The 21,840-nt window shown below is 45.4% G+C and overlaps 1 protein-coding gene across 1 annotated transcript; it reads left to right on the top strand.

Annotated features, from left to right (window-relative positions):
• The first annotated feature begins 1,138 nt into the window (after positions 1-1,138).
• Positions 1,139-19,885, top strand: HEATR9 (HEAT repeat containing 9). The gene is made up of 15 exons (XM_049790402.1): positions 1,139-1,226; positions 2,298-2,347; positions 6,088-6,263; positions 6,541-6,607; positions 6,792-6,848; positions 7,042-7,098; positions 8,062-8,119; positions 8,713-8,843; positions 15,246-15,434; positions 15,811-15,903; positions 15,994-16,113; positions 17,588-17,661; positions 18,590-18,641; positions 19,206-19,292; positions 19,499-19,885. Exons 1-15 carry the CDS (start codon positions 1,139-1,141, stop codon positions 19,883-19,885), a joined length of 1,686 nt encoding a protein of 561 aa, XP_049646359.1.
• Positions 19,886-21,840: the final 1,955 nt, after the last annotated feature.

The following is a 21,840-nucleotide window of genomic DNA, read 5'->3' as shown; positions in this document are numbered from 1 at the left end:
TTGTTTGTTTTATTTGGAGGGGAAGCTGGGTCACACCTGGAGGCGCTCAGAGATTACTCCTGATTCTGAACTCAGAAATCACTCCTGGCAGGCTCAGGGGACCATGTGAATTGCTGGGATTCAAACCACTGTCCTTGATCAGCTTCATGCAAGGCAAATGCCCCACTGCTGTGCTCTCTCTCTCTCTCTCTCTCTCTCTCTCTCTCTCTCTCTCTCTTACTCATTCTCTCTCTCTTTCTCTCTCTCTCTTTCTCTCTCTCTTACTCATTCTCTCTCTTTCTCTCACTCTCTCTCTCTCTCTCTCTCTCTCTCTCTCTCTCTCTCTCTCTGGCCCCTAGGAGTGATTTCTGAATGCACAGCATGAGCGCCACCAGGTGTGACCCAAAAACCATGAAAAAAGTGGGGAAAGAAGAGAGTACAGCAAGCAGGGCACTTGCCTTCTATATGGTCAACCTGGATTTAATCCCCAGATTCCTATATTTTACCCCAGGACCATCAGGAAATTTGATTCCTGAGTACAGAGCCAGGAGTAATTTCCGAGCATGGTCAATCATTTTCTTGAAGAATCCTAACATTCGCTTCTTCCAATAAACCTTGACTTTCTTTTCTAAATTATGCCTCCCCAGCTAGTGACTCATCCACTCTGTGAGAAGAAGACTCTCCCCTTAGGCGGGCAGTTTGGACTTTCCCGTGGAAAAAAAAAAAAACAACAACAAAAGTTCACAAAGAGAAGATGATTCATTAACAGCCACAGGCCCTACATAGCCCAAGCATCAATTCCTGGAAGCCTTGGAACCTCGTTAGCATCACTAATAGCTCTGTTTGTACCCAGCACTGCAGACCCAAGCAGGCCTCAGAATGTACTGAATGGACACCTGAGTTGGTTATCACCAGTAATGGTCCCAGGGACTTCCTCACCAGCACTTTAGAACAGCTCCTAAAAAATAAAGCTGAGAAAGACCACAAGCTGATAGATGCCTGGCTGGGGCTGCAAGATAGAACTAGAAGGTTCTGTTTCCTAGGAGATCCAGTTGCTTGGTTTTGGGATCCTCTACCGCCAATTCTTTCTGGTCTCTCTGATCGCCCCAGTGGTGCTCCACATCCCTACAGTCTTGTGCTCTCTCCCTAGTTCCTAACCATGGTGCCTGAAACAAGAGCTGAGACTTTTGACTTCCCGAGGTTAATGAACAAGTGTCTATGGCTGGACTATCCAGAAAGGAACGAAGGTGAGGAGGGAATAGACAGGAAAGAAGTCAGGGGCTTGGACCCAGAAAAGAAAAGTACCAAGCTCCTGCTCCTAGGGAAAAAAATGGGGCTATTGAGGGAAGGTAGCAAATCTATTAGCAGGGCTGTGCAGACACACAACTCTGCCATAGCACCCACAGTTCTCAAGGTGAATCTCCAGCGCCCTTTATGGTGCGACAGAGGCACCTAGCTCTGCCTCTCTAGCCTTAGTGCCCCATTTCCCTTCCCCTACTGGATCAGTGGATAAGATTCAACTTTTTCTACTCCAGGAACTCTTCCCTGAGCCACCCAGCCAGATAAAGGGTCCCTCATCTGTACTACCTCTATATATTGTCTACTGTCCATCTTCCCATCTGTTTCCCATGTTCAGTAGAAAATGAATGCTTTAACAAACTCTTGGGAAATCTGAAGCCAAATAAACATGTTTGAGAACCACTAAGCTAACTATAAGCATCCTCTTGGGATAGTACAATGTGTAGGGTGCTTGCCTTGCAGGCGACTGACCCAGAGTTAGAAACCGCACATCTGGTCCCATGCATAAATCATAAATCATTCCTGATAGGAATTCCTACCAGGTAGGAATGATTTATGCACTCAGAGCCAGGTGTAACCTTTGAGCATCACCACTGGGTATGGCCCCAAAACAAAAAAAAATCAACAACAAAAAAACCTAGACTTCAGATAGTCTCATTTCATTTGTCTGATGTAGATCTTTTACATGTCCAAAGCTGCCCATCCCCAATCATCCTAATATGCATGGTTTGGAAGCAAAGTCTGCTGACCAATGTTTCTCAAACTTCAATCTGCATAGGATAAGTGTTCTAAGGGCATTCTAATCCAATAGTCCCTGAGATTCTGCATTTTGAAACAATTCCCAACTATGGCATTGTGTTGTACTTCAGTCTGGAAAACCGCAGATCATTCCATAGAATGAGGCTTGCTTTAGCCCATTCAGACCCAGGACAAGGGCTCATCAAATGATGAACAAATAAATACCTCAATGCACGATCCTTTAACCCTCTTTTCCAATTACCATCTCTTCTGTACCACAGAATTCAGAAAAGCCATGTTGCCTGTTCATCTACCCGTATTTCACTACCAGGTAAGACCCTAACTTTTGTCATAATAGGTGCTCTATTACTGGAAGAAGAACCACAGATCATCCCACTGCATTAAGAACCCTGCTATGCTCACATACATACCTGGGGCTACCATTAATGTCATGTGACCTAAGAGACAAGTTACTTGCCCTTTTTGAGCCTCAGGAATTTCAAATTTCACAGATCAGCCATGTGCAGTGTGGCTCTAACACCAGGCAGATCTAATAGAATCATGACTATGCATTATGCATATGGTTAGTGCACAGGGCTCCACATAGTAAGAACTGCCAGATAAGGGGCTGGAGAGATAGCCTGGAGGTAAGGTTTGCTTTGCATGCAGAAGGTCGGTGGTTCGAATCCCGGCATCCCATATGGTCCCCGGAGCCTGCCAGAGCAATTTCTGAGCATAGAGCCAGGAGTAACCCCTGAGTGCTGCCAGGTGTGAGCCAAGAATAAAAAAACAAAAACAGGGCCTGGAGAGATAGCACAGCGGTGTTTGCCTTGCAAGCAGCCGATCCAGGACCAAAGGTGGTTGGTTCAAATCCCGGTGTCCCATATGGTCCCCCGTGCCTGCCAGGAGCTATTTCTGAGCAGACAGCCAGGAGTAACCCCTGAGCACCGCCAGGTGTGGCCCAAAAACAAAAAAAAACAAAAAAAAAACAAAAACAAAAAAAAAACCTGCCAGATAAAATACAGGCCTACTTAAATCTGAATTTCCAATAAAGAATGAATTATTTTAGTGTACATATATGATGTTACATTTATTTTGTGCCATCCAAATTTAACTGGGCATTTAAGTTTGTTTCATATAGACTATATATAACCATCCTACTCAATGTTCTAGTTTCTAAAATCATGATAACCTCTAGAGAACTCATCAACTTGAGTATTACTGTCAAGTGCCTCTTTTTGTGGGGAGCTGGATTTGGACCACACATGGCAGTGTTCAGGATAACTTCTGGTTGTAGTTGTAGCAGTATGTGGGATCAAACCAGGATCGACGATATGCAAGGCAAATGCATTCCCTGATGCACAATCTCTCTAGTCCAGAAGTGTCTCTTTTTTGTGGCCCAAAGAAATGTATGTAAATAGAGACTGGCTGGAGTGAAGAGACAGGGCTAAGACCTTAATTAGATTTTTAGTGAGAGCCCCTGACCCTCCACTAATCAGAGCTGCAGTTTTACAATTATTGAAAGTCGAGCTGCTGGGGCCGGAGAGAGAGCACAGCGGCATTTGCCTTGCAAGCAGCCGATCCAGGACCAAAGGTGGTTGGTTCGAATCCCGGTGTCCCATATGGTCCCCCGTGCCTGCCAGGAGCTATTTCTGAGCAGACAGCCAGGAGTAACCCCTGAGCACCGCCGGGTGTGGCCCAAAAACCAAAAAAAAAAAAAAAGAAAGTCGAGCTGCTTCAACTGTGGATTTTGAGTAATTTGTTTGAAAATAAATTTCTGATTATCAGTAAGTGATTTTCATGCCTATTTTATTCATTTGTTTGTTTAGGGGTCACAAAGGGATTCCTCCTGGTTCTGCACTCAGAAGTGGCTCCTGGCAGGCTCGGGGGACCATAGGGGACGTCAGGATTCGAATCGCGGTCTGTTTGGGTCCACCGCAGACATGATAGGCGCCTTACCCTTTAGACCATTTCCAATCTGTTTTCACGCCTATTTTAATATAACTTTCTCAGGCAAAAAGAGATCACGAGTGGAAAAAGTTTAAGATTTAAAAGATTGCTTGAGGGAGCCAGAGTGATAGTACATTGAATAAGGTGTTTGCCTTGCAACTGATCTAGGTTCAATCCCTAGAACCCCATATAATCCTTGAGCACTGTCAGGAATGAGTCTACACTGAGTGTAGAACCAGGAGTAACCCTAAGCATTGTCAGGTGGGTGACCCAAAAATAGACAAAAAATTAAATTTAAAAAACAATATTTGGGGCCAGCGAGGTGGCGTTAGAGGTAAGGAGTCTGCCTTGCAAGTGCTAGCCAAGGAAGGACCACGGTTCGATCCCCCAGCATCCCATATGGTCCCCCCAAGTCAGGGGCAATTTCTGAGCGCTTAGCCAGGAGTAACCCCTGAGTATCAAATGCATGTGGCCCGAAAAAACAAAACAAAACAAAACAAAACAAAAAACAATATTTGAAAATAAAAGTCTGGTTTTATTTTTCTTTATTTTTTATTTTTTTATTTTTAATTATGAGAACAAAGATGCAAAGAAAGAGGACAAGGTAAAGTTACAGTGGAAGGACAATCACCCATAACATAATTCTCAGAAGAAGTCCCCTTGCTGATATCTTAACTTTGAACTTTCAGCCAAAGAACATTAAGATAAATAAAACAGAATTCATGTACAATTACTTTGTCCCTCAAGTCCCCAGATTGTAACACATTATAATATTTCTTAACAGCACACAAGGCAATCTAAAGCCATAAAACTTACGTAACTCCTTAAACATTAGAGGCATAGTATTTTTTACATTTCCATGTACATGTATATTAGCTTAAGTTAACCTCAAATTTTAAGTGTTTTTTTTTTTAAGGATTAGAGTTAAAGGAGCACAGTAAAAAAGGGTGTTAGAGCGGCAATTGTTGTTTGCATAGGCCCACCAAAATATGAGGGGCATGGAAAGCTGGTTTTATTTTTCAACAAAACCCTTTTTTGCGGGGGAGGGTCCACACCCAGCAGTGCTCAGAGGTTACTCTTGGCTCTACGCTCAGAAATCGCTCCTGGCAGGCTCCGGGGACCATATGGAATGCCAGGATTCGAACCACCGTCCTTCTGCATGCCAGGCAAATGCCTTACCTCCATGCTATCTCTCTGGCCCCAACAAAACCCTTTCAATTCCAAGAAGCAGAACAGTAAACAGCATCCCCAGGACCTAGCACAGTGCTTGGAGTATAGTAGGTGTTTACTGAGAACCTATAGCCAAATAAACTGAATGAACAGCAACCTGACATTCCCCTGCTTGCTTCTGCATCTTTTTACCCTTGGCCTTTCCATCTCCTTTAAATGCGCAGAGAACTTTTTTTTACAGGGCTTTTGACATCTATCTACTCACCAACTTGAACTCAGATCCACTTATAGATCACTAAGAGCAGGGCCAGAGAGATAGCACAGCAGTAGGGAGTTAGCCTTGCACGTGGCCCACCCGGGACAGACCCATGTTCGATTCCTGGCATCCCATATGGTTCCCCGAGCCTACGAGGAGAGATTTCTGAGTGCAGAGTCAGTAGTAACCCCTGAGCACCACCAGGTGTAGCCCCAAAACAAACAAAACAAACAAAAAGGGGCCAGGTGGTGGCGCTAGAGGTAAGGTGCCTGCCTTGCCTGTGCTAGCCTTGGATGGACCTCGGTTCGATCCCCCGGTGTCCCATATGGTCCCCCAAGCCAGGAGCGACTTCTGAGCGCATAGCCAGGAGTAACCCCTGAGCATCACCGGGTGTGGCCCAAAAATAAAAAATAAATTAAATAAATTAAAAAAAAAACAAAAAAAACAAAAAAACAGATCACCAAGAGCTTTATCAAGCCGGTTCCTTACAATCATCTTGGCAGGAATAAAGATGAAGAGCCATTAGCTCCTCCATCTGAGGGAATAAAGTCCCATGTCCAAGCCAGGCCATTCAGGAGGTGACAGGAAAGGGAGACAGAACCCATGAGAGGACTAAGGATCTCGTTTGTGCAAGCATGTGGCCCTTTCACCCCAGTCCTTTTTCCAATGCTCTGCCTCTCACATTCCCTCAACAGAGGACAATGGAAAAGTTGCCCCCAAGTCCAGGGCGCTGGAGACAACACCCTAACAAGCCTGGAGCAGTGCCCTATTGCTATGCCCAAAAACCAGAGAGCTGCATGCACTGGTTCAACTGGTATTCTGAAGACAAAGAGGCCAGCAGAGTGTTATGGAAAACACGAGATCACCCCAGGTGTGCTCTGCTTCTCCACTGTTCTCCATGCCCTGAAAGAGGGGGGATATGTCAGCCTACCAATGGATTCTGGAGAAGACTTTGGATCCAAAGGGGTACAGCTGAACCCTCAATTTTCTTTCTCTGTCCCCTTCTCTGAATTGGATGGACAACCAGGGACAGAGGGGAGTTTGTGACACAAAGATGGCCTGGGGAAAAGGGATCAAGGTTGTCCAATGTCATTTCTCACATAGGTTCCTCAAAGAGAATCCCCCTCCTATAAATTTTATCTCCCCAGGAGCAAGCCCATCCTACACTTCAGGGTCTCGAGCACTGAAGATCCCCTGAAGCAGAAAAGATTAAAGGTCAGGGATAGGGTATGGGAATGTTGGGGAGGCCCTCCCTACAGTGCTCTGGCCTGGCCCGCCACAGGCCCTGCCCCTGCCTACAAACTTAGTCCATGGGTAAAAGGGATAGAATTGAGGAGCTACTTTTAGTGCTCCCCAGGCCCTTGTCCCTTCCTTCCCTCCCAATGGTACCTACTTGCAGGAACTGACCCAAAGCCTGACCTCACCCCTTGAGGAAGAGCAGCACTATGCAGCCCAGGTGAGAAAGCAGGAGAGAGCTGGGCTGTGAAGGTGTTTGACAGGAGGAGAGGATCCAACCTGCTGTCACCAGAAGGTCTCTTCAGAACTAACACTATCCCTGCTGTCACCAGAGGGTCACTTCCTGGCAGGGGTAGACAGAGTCTCTCTCTGTCTCTCCTCCTTCCTTCCTTCTCTCCCTTCTGTTCCTGCAGGCTCTGGGGTGTCTGGGCATCAGGGATCAGTTTATCATGGAGGCTCTGCTTTGGGCGGTGAGTCTGAACAACCCAGGGTTCAAGAAAGATCAAGTTCTGAGAGGTGGGCACACACAGGTCCCTGGGTTTCAAGGATAAAGGGTCAGATCCAGTGAGAAGATCTTTGGCTCTCTTCAAAAAGCCATGAGATTCAGACTGGTGAGATAGGTTAAGGCACTTGCCTTGCAATGCTGTTAATGCCAGTTCAATCCCAGCATCACATATGGTCCCTGGTGCACCACCAAGGATCCCTCCTGAGTAGAAATAGCCCCTGAAAACTGCTGGGAACAAGCCTCAAAATAATCAAATAAACACCAAAAAAAAAAAAAAAGCCACAGGATCCAAGAGTGGGAAAAGGAGAACCTAAATAAATTTGTGACCTAAAACATAAAGAAACTGAGCTAAAAATGTAATGAAGAGGAGATCCCATGGTTCCTTTCCTCCATCCCCAAATCCATGACTGAATCCATGTATACCCATGCCCCTGCTTTTCAGCTAGGCACAATCCCAACTCACTGTTTCACTTATACCTCAAAACAAAGACTATTTGTATCTGCTTCTACTGAGAATGGGAACAATAAACAAGGACACTTGTCCCAAGGCCTTTACTGAACTATAGTTTAACTCCTGGATACCTTTACTCAGCCAACCTGTTTGCGTCCTGTTTGAGCACAGACTGATTGCTCTCTAGCCTATTTCCTCATTTGTAAGATGAAAAGTTAAACTGAGGGGCTGGAGAGTTAGCATGGAGGTAGGGCATTTAACTCGCATGCAGAAGGACGATGGTTCGAATCCTGGCATCCCATATGGTCCCCTGAGCCTGCCAGGAACGATTTCTGAGCATAGAGCCAGGAGTAACACTTGAGCGCTGCCGGTGTGACCCCCAAAAAAACAAACCAAAAAAAGTTAAGCTGAGATGATTCTGAAAGCACTGACCTCCTTCATGTTATGGCCTCATTCCGCCACCTTTTCTTACTGCAGGCCCACAACAGCCCAGAGAGAGTGAGGTATGAGGCGTGTCGAAGCCTGGCCATCTTGGGTGAGTCCATCCTCTCCTGGGACAGCAGTTTAATGGGAAGGGAAGGAAGACAGTCAAAAGAGCAGAGCATCCCCAGATGACCTAGCACAGCCTGGAAACTCTCTTAGGCATCATTGGTCCCAGAGAGGCAGTGTGCTGAGAAGGGAACAGAGGGACGTAAAGGGACATTCCCAAAATGTTGACCACATTCCACACCAGCTGCTCTGGAATTGAGAATTAGGACTTGGGACTGTGAAATTGTTTCTTTTGGGGGCGAGAGGGGAGATGAGGGTGAAATGATAGTGAGAAAGTTGCACTGGTGAAGGAGGTTGAGCATTTTATGGCTGAAACCCAGTTATGAACATGTTGGTAACCATGGCGCTTAAATAAAATAAAAAAAAAAAAAAAAAAAAAAAAAAAAAAAAAAAAAAAGGCTAGCCCTAGCTCTGTAGTGACACCTGGTGGTCCTCTGGGCACCACACCAAGGATTGACTAAGTACCTGGGATTAATGCCTGCTGGACAAGTGCCCTACCGTCCTATCTCTCTGCTCCTTGGAACACTGCTGAATCCAGGGCATCTACTCTGCTCTAACCAAAGAGCCTTCCCCATCCAGGTTGCCTAAATGAGATCGTGATCCACACTCTCATCAAGCAGCTCAAAGGGCAAAATGAGGCGCGAAGGCTGGACACACTCAGAGGGTTACGTATTGCTCTTAACTTCTGGAGTGCTGCCCCCCAAAACAAGGTGATTCAGAGTTAAAAAAAAAATGGTGCATAGGAGGATAAGGTGTCACTGACTTGTGGGAGGAGGGAAAGATGGTCAGGTCAGGACCAAGGTAACCTAAGCTCTGAGCCTTGGTGGGGAAAGAGTAGAGGGGTTCCCTGGGGTTGAGATTGAGGGGTGGCCCTGAGTAGAAGCAACACATTTGCTGCCACTGTCACAGCCTCCAAAAGCCAGATCTCAGAACATCAGTCTGTCCCCCCTCTACAAGGGAAATAATGATTGCAGAGCACAGTGGAGGTCAAATGAGATCACATTCCCAAACCCTCATGGTACCCGTGCTCTGGACTTTAGGGCTTTAACTGCAATGGGAGCTGTTAATAGCACTAAAATAAGTTTGTCAAGAAAAGATAGGACAAGACTATGCTAACACTACTTTTGAGGTTCCATCCTTTTTAGGGTCCTCTTACGCTGACCTCACCATTGACCCAAATAAAAGAGGCATCCTCATGTATCCATGTATTCAACCAGTAGAAACATTCGTTTGGAAACATGCTGTCCAAGTTCATTAGGAATCAAACTGGAGTCAGCCACATGCAAAGCAAGCATCTTAACCCCTAGTCTATCTTTCCAGCTGCCAATATTTTTAAATTATGATTGAACATGAGCTATAAAAGAAAGGAAACATGATGAAGCCAAGTTTTTGTTTTGGTTTGGTTGGGTTTGGTTTTTTGTTTTTTCCCTTGCAAGCAGTACCCAAGTATCCAGGTGCCACACCTGACAATACAACACCTGGCTCTCTGAGCTGAATGGTTCAGTTGCTAAGACCGGATAATGTAATGCTGTTTGGACTTCATAGGCCTGGAGACAAGACACATCATACCTGATGATCCCTGAGGGTAAAATGGAGCTCAGATTGAATTCTGAGCTTTAACATGCAAGGCATATATTCCAGCCCCATTTTTTTTTGGGGGGGGGGGGGCATATCCAATGGCACTCAGGGGTTAATCTTGGCTCTATGATCAGATTATACTCCTGGCAAGCTACCTAGGACTGAGACTACCTGGGATCCTGGGGATCAAAGCAGGGCCGACTGCATGCAAGACAAACAGCCTATCGACACTATCACTCCAGCCTTTATTCTAGCCTTTAAGTCATCTCCTGAGCCCTAAAGTTCAGGTATTTGGACTAGTAACTAGAAAGGATAACATTTATGTCAATGAAAGAGGAACTGCAAAAAAAAAAAAAAAAGAAAGAGGAACTGCAGGTGGAACAAGTTTGGAATTAAAATAAGCACTATTTGAGATTCTACTAGATCTCCAAGGGAGACAGCAAACAAGGGGTTGGACATAAAGTGTTTTGGGGGTTTTTTTTTCTTTTCTTTACTTTTCTTTTTTTTTTTTTTTTTTTTTTTTTTTTTTTTTTTTTTTTGGGTCACACCCAGCAGCACTCAGGGGTTACTCCTGACTCTGTGTTCAGAAGTCATTCCTGGCAGGTTCAGGGGACCATTATGGGATGCTGGGATTTGAACCATTCGAACCGGGGTCTGTCCTGTAATGGCCGCATGTAAGGCAAATGCCTTACCACTATGCTATCACTCTGGCCCGGATATAAAGGGGTTTTTTTTGTTTTCTTTTGGTTTTGTTTTTTGTTTGATTTTTGGTTTTTGGGGCACACCCGGAAGCGCTCTATGCTCAGAAATCGCTCCTGGCAGGCTCGGGGACCATATGGAATTCCGAGATTCGAACCACCGTCCTTCTGCATGCAAGGCAAATGCCCTACCTACATGCTATCTCTTCAGCCCCGGATATAGTTCTAAATATATAAGTATGAACTAGAAATACATGAAATGTCAGCATATAGATAGCATTTAATGTCATTTTACTGGATGAAAACACTAAAAACAGAAAGCTTTGGGGTATCCAAATATAAGAGGTCAGGGAGAAGAGTAATAATTTATAAATATGGAGTATATGTAAGACAACCAAGGTCTGAAGGGGCCCAGGAATTTAACAATATGAAAGTTTTTTTTTTTTGGGGGGGGGTTCTTTTTTATTTTCTTTTGGGCCACACCTGGCAGTGCTCAGAAGTTACTCCTGGCTATGCATTCAGAAATCGCTCCTGGTGGCTTCCCCGGGCCACATGCCTGGGCAAGCCAGCGAGGTGGGTCCCTCGGCGGAGCTTGAAGGTTGCCCGAGCCTAGGCTTTCCCCAATTCCCCACTTGGCTCCTAAGGGAGGGTCTGGGTGGGAGCCCTGAATTCCGGCCTCCCAGCTTCTTTTTTTTTTTTTTTTGGTTTTTGGGCCACACCCGGTGACGCTCAGGGGTTACTCCTGGCTATGCGCTCAGAAGTCGCTCCTGGCTTGGGGGACCATATGGGACGCCGGCCTCCCAGCTTCTTGAAGGTTCTCTTTCCTTCCTGGGAGCTGGGAATCTCTACCAGCATGGGGTTTGGCAGGCCTCTGCCATGCCAGAAGCCTTCTTAACCAGGCTTAGGGAGGGTGTGGAACTTGGGTAACCCCAGCACCCCTCTACCGCCTTGCTCCAGATCTCCAGGGCTTCCCTGGGCCTCATGCCTGGGCAAGCCAGCGAGGTGGGTCCCTCGGTGGAGCTTGACTCTACTTGTGGGTTGCACTAAAACAGTCACTGGTAATCTCTTACCAGTCTATATTTTCAAAACTGCGCGGGGGCGCTACATGAATAGTTCTCACTATCACTGAATTATGTTTTTGTGTATTCAGAATGTCCATTTTGTACTCTGCCCTTTCGCACACCCCTACAAAAGATCGTTTTTCTCTTAACTCTCTCACCCCCTATCACCATTATTCCACATTTACCCTTTTTAACTTAAGTACTGTAGAATCCTAAGTCACAGACCATAGTGGTGCCCTGGAGTTAACACCCTCCCAACTATTCCAAAAGGTATATAATGTACACGTATATCTTTTCAACATTTTATGTGTGTTTACTTTGACGGCTATAACTCTTGCTGAATATTTTCTTTTTTTTTTTTTTTTTTTTTTTTGGTTTTTGGGCCACACCCAGTAACGCTCAGGGGTTACTCCTGGCTATGTGCTCAGAAGTTGCTCCTGGCTTGGGGGACCATATGGGACACCGGGGGATCGAACCGCAGTCCGTCCAAGGTCCGTCCAAGCTAGCGCAGGCAAGGCAGGCACCTTACCTTTAGCGCCACCGCCCGGCCCCTGAATATTTTCTTATACACCGACGATTTCCCTTTTTTTTTTTTTTATCTTTTCTTCTCTTTGTGAACTGTTCAATAGGGAATTTGGTGAAAGAGTCCCTCAGTTTAATGCTTATGTTTGAACCAAGTCATGGGTATTGTTGGACGTGTTCTTACGCCCCATATACTCCGATAACGCCACGTGGCTTTATTTCTTGTTTGCTTAGGCACAATTAAACAGGAAAATACTATACATACAAATAAGTTCTTATCTAATAGAGATGGGAACGCACAAATCTTGTAGTGCAATGGGACCTTATACCCTGAACATTGACATAATGACCTGGCACAGGCCTCAGAAGATTGAGCATTCTCCATTCACCTCTGATCTAGGGAAGACATCTACAAAACATCCAAGGTTGTCTATAACATCACCTGGAGGCAATCCTCTACCAGGGAAGACCCTACCACTGCTCTGACATTGACCTACTCAAAAGAGACTTCCCTTAACACTGAGAAGACTTAACAACAATGACCTGCTTACTGGACTGGGCTTTCTGTATTGCCCCTTAATTGTGAGGTGAAACTAGAGGATACTCCACACCAGCCTGACTTCAATGTAGGATGTGCAGATTCCAGGATCTTTGATACAGAAACCTGATGCCAACAATAAAGACTGCGTGAAAAATAAAACTATTGGCACTACAGACAATGTCTTGGATTGGACAAACTAGCTTGCCTGGAGCCTAGAGTTGGTCTTATGCCAGGAAACTTCAGGGGTAGGGTCTCCTTGTATTTAGACCAAGGCTTTTCCTTTCCATGTCCCCCATATTTTGGTGGGCCTATGCAAACAATATTTGCCACTCTAACACCGTTTTTACTGTGCTTCTTTGACTCTAACCCCCCAAAAAAACCTCTTAAACTTTTGATGTTAACTTAAACCAATATACATGTGCATGAAAATATAAAAAAAATACTATGCCTTCAATGTTTAAGGAGTCACATAAATTTCATGGCTTTAGATTGCTTTGTGTACTGCTAAGGAATGTTATAATGTACTACAATCTGGGGACTTGTGGACAAAGTAATTGTACATGGGTTCTGCCTTATTTTTCTTAATGTTCTTTGACTGTAAGTTCAATATTTAGGTGTCATCAAGGGGATTTCTTCTGAGAACTCTGTTTATGGGCGATTGTCCTTCCACTGTAACTTTACCTTGTCCTCTTTGCATCATTGTCCTCATAATTAAAAATAAAAAAATTAAGAAAAAGAAAAAAGAAGAAAAAAAGAAATCGCTCCTGGCTTGGAGGATCATATGGGACGCCAGGGGATCAAAACGCGGTCTATCCTAGGTCAGACGCATACAAGGCAAATGCCTTACTGCTGCACCACAACTTCCTGCTCAACAATATGAAAGTTTTTGACTGTCTGAATAAGAGTGGGTAAATTAAAAAAATTAAAAAAAAAAAACTAGAACAAGAACAAAAAGTAGAGCTGGTTAGAACGAACTGTGGTTTGAATCCTGGCAGCCCATATGGGTACCCTTGCCTGCCAGGAGCGAATTCTAATGAGCACAGAGCCAGGAGTAACCCCTGAGCGCCCGCCCGGTATGACCCAAAAACAAACAAACACAAACAAAACACACACACACACCTTGGCATTTCCTATAAAAAAAATTTGAAAGGATTTTATGGAAAGGATTATAACTGGCATCAGGGATACATTCTAGGAAAAAATAATAAAACATGTTTCTATACTGAGAGACAAGGCTCCAGAAGTTAGGAAAAACATTTTGAAGATAACAGAAAGAGCAATACAGTATCCCTGAATTGGTGAGAGGGGATGAGATCAAATCTTCAAGAAGGAAGATTGCGGGGCCGGGAAGGTGGCGCTGGAGATAAGGTGTCTGCCTTGTAAGCGCTACCAAGGAACGAACTGCGGTTCGATCCCCCGGCGTCCCATATGGTCCCCCCAAGCCAGGGGCGATTTCTGAGCACATAGCCAGGAGTAACCCCTGAGCGTCAAACGGGTGTGGCCCAAAAACCAAAAAAAAAAAAAAAGAAGGAAGATTGCTAGCTCTGCACACAGCTGACCCAGGTTCAATCCACAGCACCCTATATGGTACCCTGAACACATATCCAGGTGTAAGCTCTGAGTACTACCAGGTGTGGCTCAAACAAAAATAAAAACAAAAGACTGATGGTTACAACAACAAACAAAAAAGAACCTTGAAAAAAATTTTTAGGGGCCAGATAGTATGGAGGTAAGGCGTTTGCCTTGCATGCAGGTCATTGGTTCGAATCCCAGCATCCCATATGGTCTCCCTAGCCTGCCAGGTGCAATTTCTGAGTATGGAGCCAGGAGTAACCCATGAGCGCTGCCGGGTGTGACCCAAAAACAAAAAAAAAAAATTTTTTTTTAAAAAGCCATGGGTGGTGGAAGTTGGAGATATGGCAGTATTTGTGTCTGGAGCTTTTTTACTTTTTGTTTTGGGTCACACCCAGCGCTATATATTTGCTAATCCAGCCATATATATTTTTAATCTGACCCCTTGAATTTTGTTTGGGGGTCATATCCAGTGATACTCAGTAGTTATTCCTGGCTCTGCACTCTGGAATTATTCCTGGTGAAGCTCAGGCAACCATATGGGGTGCCAGGGATAAAACCCAGGTCAACCCCACATGCAAGGTAAACACCTTACCAACAGTAAAAATCTCTCAGGCACCATTACCCTAGGTATTTCTTTTTTTGTTTTTTGTTTTTCAGGCCACACCCATTTGATGCTCAGGGTTACTCCTGGCTAAGCGCTCAGAAATTGTCCCTGGCTTGGGGGGACCATATGGGACACGGGGGAATCGAACCGCGGTCCTTCCTTGGCTAGCGCTTGCAAGGCAGACACCTTACCTCTAGCGCCACCTTGCCGGCCCCACCCTAGGTATTTCTAATGCTAGAGATTAAAATTGGAGTGGTTAATTGGGTCCGGAGTGATAGTAAAGCAGTAGGGCATTTGTCTTGCGTGCAGCTGGCCCGGGATGGACCCAGGTTTAATCCCCAGCATTCCATATGGCCCCCAGAGCCTGCCAGGAGAAATTTCTGAGTGCAGAGCCAGGAGTAATCCCTGAGCACCACTGGATATGGCTCATAAGCCTATATATAATATATATGTATTATATATATGAATTGTCCCTGTCACTAAGCCCCACTAAAGAAAATTCCTCCTCAATTTCTTTCCCCATCTCCCTCTAGAAGTGTCAAGTATGGAATGAGGGCAAACTGGTGTCTGTGCTACAGAAGTTGGTCAAGTTGGTCAAGAAATGCTCAGATGAGGAAGCCATGGAGGCCGCCCTGTGTCTGGGCTTCCTGAGGCCCTGCAGCAACTTGGCACAGGAGTTTCTGCTGCAATGTCTGCATCAGGAGTCCAACACCAAGATGAAGGTGGGAGGGCCAGAAAACGGGTCCCTGTGGAGCATTGGGGCTGACACAGGTGGGGTCTGGAGCCTGTCATCCTTGTCCCAAAAAACAGCAGCATCCTCAGGGAGCATTGAGATGGTCGGATACTATTAAGGATGCATATGCCTGGGGTCATGTGGACACTGAAAGGACATTAGGGGAAGTATATTTGGAAAGATGGTTGATCTGGGTACTCACTTCTGGGCACCCCAATGTGCAAATATGAACCTATGCTCTCATGTACAGCTGAGAAGCCAAAAGCTCTCCACATGTTCCCCAGGAAAGCTAAGCTTGACCCTAACATTGGCCTGGTCATGCCTCTCAGTCCCAGATTTCATGCCTGCCTGACCTGACCCCACAGGCACTTCAGATGCTGGTGCTGATACTGAAGGTAAAATCAGAAATAGTCATCATGGCCATCCTAGACCAGATGAATCATTCTGTTTTCCTTGAGGTATGTTCTGGGGTTGTTTCCTCCACCATGGGAGAGAGGGGGATGGGGAAGATGAGTCTATCCTCCAGGACTCACCTTGCTGGCCCTCAGCACCGAATTGAAGCTGCTCGCTTGCTCAAGATAATTGGGCTGGAACAGATCCAGGCCCAGGGTCTAGAGAAACTCACATTTAACCTCCTCATGAAGAAGACACACAGTGAACCATTCCTGGTAAGTGAGACGCAGATTCCAAAGCCATCTCCTCTCCCTCTTTGAAGACCTCCTTGGCTTGGCTCCCCACATCCTATCCCTCAAAGTACCACCTTTACTCTAAATCATTCTGTTCCCCAATGCGGCCCTTGATTTCAAGCCCCCTTGCCTTGCCTTGGCATCAACAGGTCTATCAGTGCTGTCCCTTGCTAAGTAGCTCCCTCCTGCTTAACAATTCCATGGCAGAATGCATCCTCCAGGAGGAACACCTAAGAAAAATCCACAGCATGGGGCTGGAGAGATAGCACAGCGGTAGGGTGTTTGCTTGCATGTAGCCGATCCAGATGAACAGTGGTTTGAATCCCGCATCCCATATGGTCCCCCCAAGCCTGCCAGGAGAGATTTCTGAGCAGAGCCAGGAATAACCTCTGAGCACCACCGGGAGTTAAAAAAAAAAAAAAAAAAAAAAGATAAATTCCCAGTACGGCAAAAACAAAATACAAGAAAACACCATTGTTCTCTCAAGACAAGTTCTGTAGGGGAAGCTTCTCCAAATCACTAAAAGCAGAATGTACCCCAACTTCCGGTGCTTACTGCTTTGATCTTTACTGTAGCTTATTATAAAACTAGCCAGTGACATTTCTGGATACCAAGGAGACATTTTCCCCTTATCAATCAGTAGTCTCTCACTTTTGCATAAAACTTTTCAGGGATGCCCCCCATGGCCTCTTGAGGCCCATTTCACACTTTACTCACCTCATTAACTTCATCTCCTCTCACTCTCTTCCTGAGCCCCAACCTACTGTGCTGAACACAAGCCATCCTGACTCACCACTTGCTCCTGAGTAGTCACTCAGGTTCTCACTTGCAGAACTGCCAGTTTAATCACCAAGTGGAAGAGAGCTGTTTTCTGCTGCCCGATCTTTCTGGTCTCACTTTTGCTTCCCAACATTTTTTGTTGTTTTTTTTTTTTTTTTTTTTTTTTTTTTTTTTGGCCACACTCAGCAGCGCTCAGGGATTACTCCTGACCCTACGTTCAGAAATCACCTTTGGGCAGGCTCAGAGGACCATATGGGATGGCGGGACATGCAAGGCAAATGCCTTATCTCCGGTCCTTATCTCCTTATCTCTCCAGTCCTGCTTCCCAACTTTGAAACTTGTTTTCCTCCTATCCAGACAATCACCCTTCGCTTGGCCCTCTGCCAGGTTAGCCCCACACTCTCAGGTCTCAGATGTGGCATCACTTCCTCCACATCATGGTCCAGACAACCACTCAGAGTGAGGAATCCCTCACATGTGCATCCCACATTTACTTTCCTGGACGACTTAGCACTGTTGCAAGTCTATTTATTTATTCCTTTGTCTCTCCACCCACCAAACCATGAGCTGTTAAAGCCAAGATCTATGTAGTCCTGATTAACCTTCAGTAAAGATTCCTGAAGCACTTACAGGGGCATCCCAGCATTCCTATGTTCCCACCTTGGTCTTTCTTTAGGTTATGAGACAGACCGCAGCTGAAACAGCAGAAGAGCTTAAGATGCGACCAGCAATGCTGAACTTGGTGGAGCTGTGAGTGCCTGGAAACTCTCCTCTTTCAAATCCCTCTTGTGAGGGATGGGTAAGAGGAAAAGATAGGGTAGTGTGCATATCTTGCACGCAACCTACTCAGGTTCAATTCCTGGAACTCCATATTGTCCCCAACTCTGCCAGGAATGATCCCTGAGAATAGAGCCAGGAGTAAGCTGAGTACCATCTGATTAGCCTCCACCCTTTACATTCCCAAAAAAAAAATCAAACCCTAGAGTATGGGTAGAGAGGCAAAAATCAGAAAAAGCTGACAGGTCTAGCTTGCTAGTGGCTAAGTCACTGCTTGACCATCAGGCTTTTCTTTATCTGTAAAAAAGCTCCATAGAACCCATTTCTTAGGGTTACGCTGAAGCTCAAATTATGATGAACCATAAGAGGCCTGAATGATAGTACAGCAGGTAGGGCAATTGCCTTTCATGTGGCCAATCCAATTTTGATCCCAAATGATCCCAAAGTACATCAGGAGTGACCACTGAGCACCACCAGCGGTGGTCCATTAACAAAAAAGATGAGCATTCAAAATGATAACACAGTGATAGGGCATTTGCCTTGCAAGAGGCCAACCCAAGATGAACTCCAGTTCAATTCCTGGCATCCCATATGGTCCCTCAAGCCTGCCAGGAGCAATTTCTGGGCGCAGAATCAGGAGTAACTCCCGAGCGATGCTGGGTGTGACCTTCTCCCCCCCCCCCCCAAAAAAAAAAGGTGAGCCACGAAAAAAACTGAGACATTAGACAATCACCATCAGGTTCCTCCTTGCCCTCCTCCCCCTCCAATTCCTTTCCAGACCCTAGAAGCAGAAACTGAAATGTATGAAATTAACACACCAGTTTTCCAAATCTGGAGCTCTTAAGAAACCACCAGTGTCTATCCTTCTTCCCTTTCACTGAACACACTCCTCTCTCTTCAGGCAATTGCAGAGCAAAAACCCTATTGTTCGCCAAGAAGCAATCATCTCTTTGGTAAGGCTAGCTCTGCTTTCCTCACCACATGTGGCAGGGGAAATTGATGCTACTGGGGAAGGGGGAGGGGGGAAGATAGGAGGAAAAAAAAGCAATGTAAAGTCTGGGGATATAATTTGCTCATTTTATCATTCTAGACCTACCAAGAATTCAAGGCAACTTTTTCATCATGATTGTATTGGGAGGGCAAAGGGACAGGTGATGAGTTAAACAGATGTTGCTTAAGACTGCACAGAAATTGGGACCAGATATAGTACAGTGGGTAGGCAACTTGTCTGGGTTCAATCCTTAGTACCCAATATGGTCTCCTGAGTCCTACCAAAAGTGCTTCCTGAGAATAGAGTCAGTAATAGTCCCTGAGCAGTGCTGGATATGGCTCACAAAAATTAAAAACAACCCCCCAAAAAAGATAGCAGAGAAACTGCTTTGACTCTTCTGTGCACTGACACCTCATGCAATGTTCCCAAATGCTCAAGAAAGAGTATCTGAGCTTGAAGTCTCTCTCCCCACTTTCTGTCTCTGCCACCCTCCCTCTCCTCTCCACTTCTTCCTCCCTCCTGTCAGGGCGTCCTGGGGATCCGCAGCCAGCATGTGTTCTACTTGCTTCTGGACCTGTTAGATTTGGAAACAAACCAGGCTGTGAGGAAACATGTAAGACATTGCTACCTGCTTTCCTCTTTTTGACCCCTCCTCCTAGCCTCCCACCTGCCCACATTACCAGCCTGTCAGGAAGGAGTGTTCTTTGGCTCATTCCTTGGAGACAGTGGACTGTGGCTATAACCCCTTCTCTGAGGGCCCCCTTATTTCCAAGCCTTGGTTGGGAATGAGCCTGTCACAGGTCCTTTATTTCAATACAGCTACAAAAAACATTAATTCTGTTGGCCTCAGTTGACCCTTGGGTCCAAAACAAGCTTAAAAACAAGGTTTACTTAGAATGCGAAGTGACACCTAAGGCCGAAACATATACACAGTCTAGGAGACATAAGATCCTAGATGAGACCAAGTTGCTGGAGGACTCAATTATCATCAAGTTAAAACATGCAAAGCTGAGCCCCTTCTTTATTGCCAAGTCCTCTGTCACAGCAGAAGAACAGAAAAGACTGAGTACCCAGAAAGAATCTAATTTCGACCTCTCAACCTTCTCATCCAATGATTTTATGCCTGCAAAACACAGGGCATCTAAACCTGAGAGCCAAGGGCCAACAAACAGCTCTGAAACCTTGCTGAACTTCCAGAAAGATTGATATTTAGGACTTGTGCCCACATTTTCCCCCCAACAATGCGTTCTCAGGCCATGAAACAACCCATACTTGGTGAATAAATAAGTGCCGCTCTACCTAATCCTATGGAGGCCTGTTTCCTCAGTCTTGGGTGTGTGCAACTTTAACTCATTCTCATATCTTTGGCAATGCTTAGGGAACTATGTGCTAGAGTTCAAACCCAGGTTGGGAAGCATGTCAGGCAACTGCTCTTCTATCTCCTGACACCAAGTTTTCTTTTAAAAAAGCTATCATATAGGGGCCAGAGAAAAAGCACAGTGGTAGGATGTTTGCCTTATACTCAACCCATCTAGGACGGATGGTGGTTCAAATTCCAGCATCCCATATAGTCCCGAGTCTGCCAGGAAAAATTTCTGAGGGCAGAGCAGGAGTAAAACCCCTGAATTCTGCCAGGTGTTGATTCAAAAACCAAAAAAAAGTTATTATAGCCGGGCGGTGGCGCTAAAGGTAAGGTGCCTGTCTTACCTTCGCTAGCCTAGGACGGACCGTGGTTCGATCCCCCAGCATCCCATATGGTCCCCCAAGCCAGGAGCGACTTCTGAGCGCATAGCCAGGAGTAACCCCTGAGCGTCACCGGGTGTGGCCCAAAAACCAAAAAAAAAAAAAAAAAAAAAAAAAAAAAAAAGTTATTATAGTTGAATTAATATGGTTACATGTTAACATTTATCCCCATTTCACTTGTCTGAGACTTTTTTAACACCATGAAGTTGTTCATAATACAATAGTTTTAGGCATTCAATGTTCCAACATCAAACCCGCCAGTGTGACCTTCCCCCCTTTATCCAAGTTCCCAGTTTTCTACCTATCCTCCCAAGCTCACTCTCTTAGCAGGCATAAAATCATTTGTATTGCTTGTTATATGTTTCTCACAATGGTGTGACTGAAGTCATTGTCTGCCTTTTTACTGCTTAGTAAGCGGTTTAGTGCTGAGTCTTCTATTACTGTTCCACTCACTGAGTTTTTGAGTGGGCTTCTATGCAACTTTCCCATCTAATTTTCTGTGTTCCTACTAGTTTTAAGTACTATGAAATTTGGAAGTGACGCAGTTGCACTTAAGACTCTGTCAAACTAGAAAAACTCAGCACCTAGGCACTTCTTAGAATTAGTTGTGGATCTGTAAAGCTTAGCCACATATATGCTGAAGGGTGTCGGGTATGGGTAGGGCACCTGGCCTCTTAAAGAAACTGCGAGCTTGGCCTGTCCCCATTATGAGGAGGTTCCAGAGATCTGAGCCCAGAGATGGGGCCATCTGGGATGACTCAGCAGTTGTTATCTCTTCAACTAGTCCCATTCGATTTATTTTGCTGGGTTTTTGTTTTGTTTTGTTTTGTTTTGTTCTGTTTTGGTTTTTGGGTCACAACTGACAGTGCTCAGGGGTTACTCCTGGCTCTAGGTTCAGAAAGCACAGGCAGGCTCGGGGGACCATATGGGATGCCGGAATGGAATTCGAACCACCGTCCTTCTGCATGCAAGGCAAACACCCTACCTCCATGCTCTCTCCGGCCCCTATTTTGCTTTTTTTTTTTACTTGTTTCAGTTTTTGTTTTTTGGGTCACATTCAGTGATGCTCAGGGGTTACTCCAGGTGAGTCTTGGGAGACCATATGGGATGCTGGAGATTGAACCCAGATTAGCCCTGAGTAAGGCAAACTCCCTATCCACTGTGCTACAGGCTCCATTTCATTGTGTTTTTTTTTTTTATTAAGAGTTGAGATTAGGGGCCCGGAGAGATAGCACAGCGGTGTTTGCCTTGCAAGCAGCCGATCCAGGACCAAAGGTGGTTGGTTCGAATCCCGGTGTCCCATATGGTCCCCCGTGCCTGCCAGGAGCTATTTCTGAGCAGACAGCCAGGAGTAACCCCTGAGCACTGCCAGGTGTGGCCCAAAAACCAAAAACCAAAACAAAACAAAAAAAAGAGTT

This window comes from Suncus etruscus, chromosome 1, assembly GCF_024139225.1.
Source record: "Suncus etruscus isolate mSunEtr1 chromosome 1, mSunEtr1.pri.cur, whole genome shotgun sequence".
In the NCBI taxonomy this organism is placed as follows: Eukaryota; Metazoa; Chordata; class Mammalia; order Eulipotyphla; family Soricidae; genus Suncus; species Suncus etruscus.
This window is presented reverse-complemented; position numbering and strand designations above follow the sequence as displayed.